Source organism: Penaeus japonicus, unplaced genomic scaffold (assembly GCF_977035675.1).
Source record: "Penaeus japonicus unplaced genomic scaffold, GWHDUDI00000001_assembly GWHDUDI00000011, whole genome shotgun sequence".
In the NCBI taxonomy this organism is placed as follows: domain Eukaryota; kingdom Metazoa; phylum Arthropoda; class Malacostraca; order Decapoda; family Penaeidae; genus Penaeus; species Penaeus japonicus.
The window spans coordinates 38,687,027-38,689,526 of NW_028234413.1; the positions used below are offsets into that span (position 1 = coordinate 38,687,027).

The window sequence follows — 2,500 nt, forward strand, 5'->3', positions numbered from 1 at the left end:
GTTTTAGCCTGTTTGTTGATTCCAGATTTGTTGTTATCGTTTTTAGTATTATTGTTGTTGTTGCAATTATTGCTGTTGTTTTGAAGTCTTGCATCATCTCCTTTACGATGAGGCAGATTCTTATAATAATTGGTATTAATTCTTGATCAGTATCTCGAGCCGATACCGAACAGAAATAATATCAATCGAATGGAGATAACCAATGCTTGAAGATACAGTATTTTGCAACATATGAGAATAATAGCTTGACTGCTATACCACCATCTGATACAAGAGAGGTATAGCTGGGATTTTTTTAATGGAATCTGGAATATTAAAACTGATTTGGCTGAATCAAGAATTATTTTTTATGTAATCTGCAATATTTAAATTGATTTGGTTGAATCAAGCGATGAGATATTGCACTGTTGATGCTTCGAAAATGTGATCATCCCTTCGTGAACCTCATGGTCGAAAGAAGAAGAATATAAAAATAATATATTAAATGCAAAAGTTTTCAGCAAACAGAAACACTAAGTGAAGAGGAAAACATGAAGTTATTGGACAAAAATTAGTTCAAGGGAAGTTACAGAACACAATATAAGATGGTGACGGCGGTTCACCATTGTAAGAAGTTGAACATATTTACAGATCAGAATGGTTGAGTGTTTCTTCTCTATGTTGGTATGAGGAAATACTTCATACCTTAATAATGCGCGTACATATAAATACATACATATACAGTACTGTGTCATTCCTGAATTGTCAGTAAGTGTGTCTAGACAAACACCATTCACAACCACTAAATATTGAACGTCATGTGTGTTTTTTTTTAAGAAAAAGAGAAAGTTGCATGTCTTGAGTCAATACTTAAAGTAAAGGCATTGCAAATTTCTAAGAAAAATGGAAAAGTACATGTCATGAGTCAGTATTCAAAGTAAAGGCATTGCAAGTGTCTAAGAAAACTGGAAAACTGTATGTATATCAGTTAGGTTTTTTTTCCAATAGTTTACCATAAAACATTTTCTGCACCGAAAGAGCACATTGAGAATATGCATATTGCACTCGCACTCGCACTAAAACCCTCTATATTTCACCTTCCGAACCACACCCCTAATCTTCCCACTCGAAAAGTCAAATATCCCACTCACACGCTGACCCCTTTTCCTCCCTCAAAGACCTTCGCGTTAGCCCAGAGTCGCTTCGAAGTGGTCCGGGAGTTCGGGTATCTGAGGTGGACGAGTGAGGCCCCGCAGCGCCAGGTGGACGAGTGTCTCCGTGGACAGCGTGTGGTAACTACTCGCCGAGGAGAGGAAGGAAGGGAGGAACGCCAGGGGGGACACGTCGCTGTCTCTGAGGCTGGCCAGACTCCGCACTTCGCCGATCTTGGCTCCGGCGGCGTCCTCCACCGCCTCCAGGATGAGGCGACCCAGGGTGCGCCGCGACAGGTTCTGTGGATTGGGAGGGAGCGTCAGTTTGCGCTGCGAGGTACACGCACGCAGACATACTTACATACATACATCCATGCATGCATGCATACATACATCTTACATACATACATATGTACATACATACATATGTACATACATGTATGTATGTACATACATACATGTATACATACTTACATGTATGTACAGTATACATACATGTGTGTATATAAATAAATAAATAAATATAATCAGAATTTTGCAATCTAATAAGAATTGTTATCTGTACTAAATATATTTTTTTCACATTTCGAGACGAGTCCTTCTTGCAACCAGGCATTCCAAAGAGAACATAACAAAAGCCTCACCAGATCCGCCAGCGTGAGCAGCACCTGAAGGAGGTGCCTCAGCTTGTCCTCGAGGAGCGCCAGCCTGACCCTCTCGGCCTCCACGTGCCTCATCTTCTCATCGAAGACTCCGGACTTCCCGTAGGCGTCGTTGTCGTTACTGGAGCACAGGTTTTGTTCCTGAAGAAGAATCCTATTATAGAAACCATTCTTTAACGTGTCTGTGGTTTGTGGTCTTTGTAAGTTGATGTGCTTAGTTATTATATACTATATAATTTTATGTTCTTTATGTCTTAAAATACTGGACTCTAACATATCAAATTAATGTAATTAAGAATGTGGCGTCGCGATATAAAAGTGCCTCGAGAGTCCAAGGGCCTCCCTCCGCTCACCTCATCCCACTCCTTCTCAGCGGCGTCGAGGGATTCCTGGATCCACTGCACCTCCTTCTCCAGTCCTTCGATGATCGCGGTCGAGGTGGCAGTCAAGGCGCCGCCCTTCTTGGCCGGGACCTCGTGACGCGCCCACGAGGACTCCTCCTCCTCTTCCTCTTCCGTGATCATGAGCGTCGGCGACCCCAGGGAGGGCGTCAGGAGGTCCGACTCCGACCGAGGACTCGCCGGGGACTTCGGGCTCGAGGAGGAGTTCGAGTCGTTCCTCCTCCTAATCCTGCTGGCGTCCTTCCCGAAGTGCTCCTTGATGGGGTCCCGCGCGCCCCTCGGAGACCACAGGTCGTCGTCCGAAGCT

General features: G+C 43.8%; 1 protein-coding gene across 2 annotated transcripts in view; it reads right to left on the reverse strand.

Moving 5' to 3' along the window:
* Positions 1-802: 802 nt before the first annotated feature.
* Positions 803-2,500, reverse strand: part of LOC122254601 (uncharacterized) — a 109,460-nt gene continuing 107,762 nt past the window's right edge. For both annotated transcript variants that reach the window (XM_043018360.2, XM_043018361.2), the window contains exons 5-7: positions 2,146-2,498; positions 1,775-1,933; positions 803-1,430 (exon numbers count right to left, since the gene is read on the reverse strand). In XM_043018360.2, coding sequence (XP_042874294.2) covers positions 1,167-1,430; positions 1,775-1,933; positions 2,146-2,498 — 776 coding nt within the window. In that variant the 3' untranslated portion in view covers positions 803-1,166. The remainder of the gene's footprint in view (positions 1,431-1,774; positions 1,934-2,145; positions 2,499-2,500) is intronic.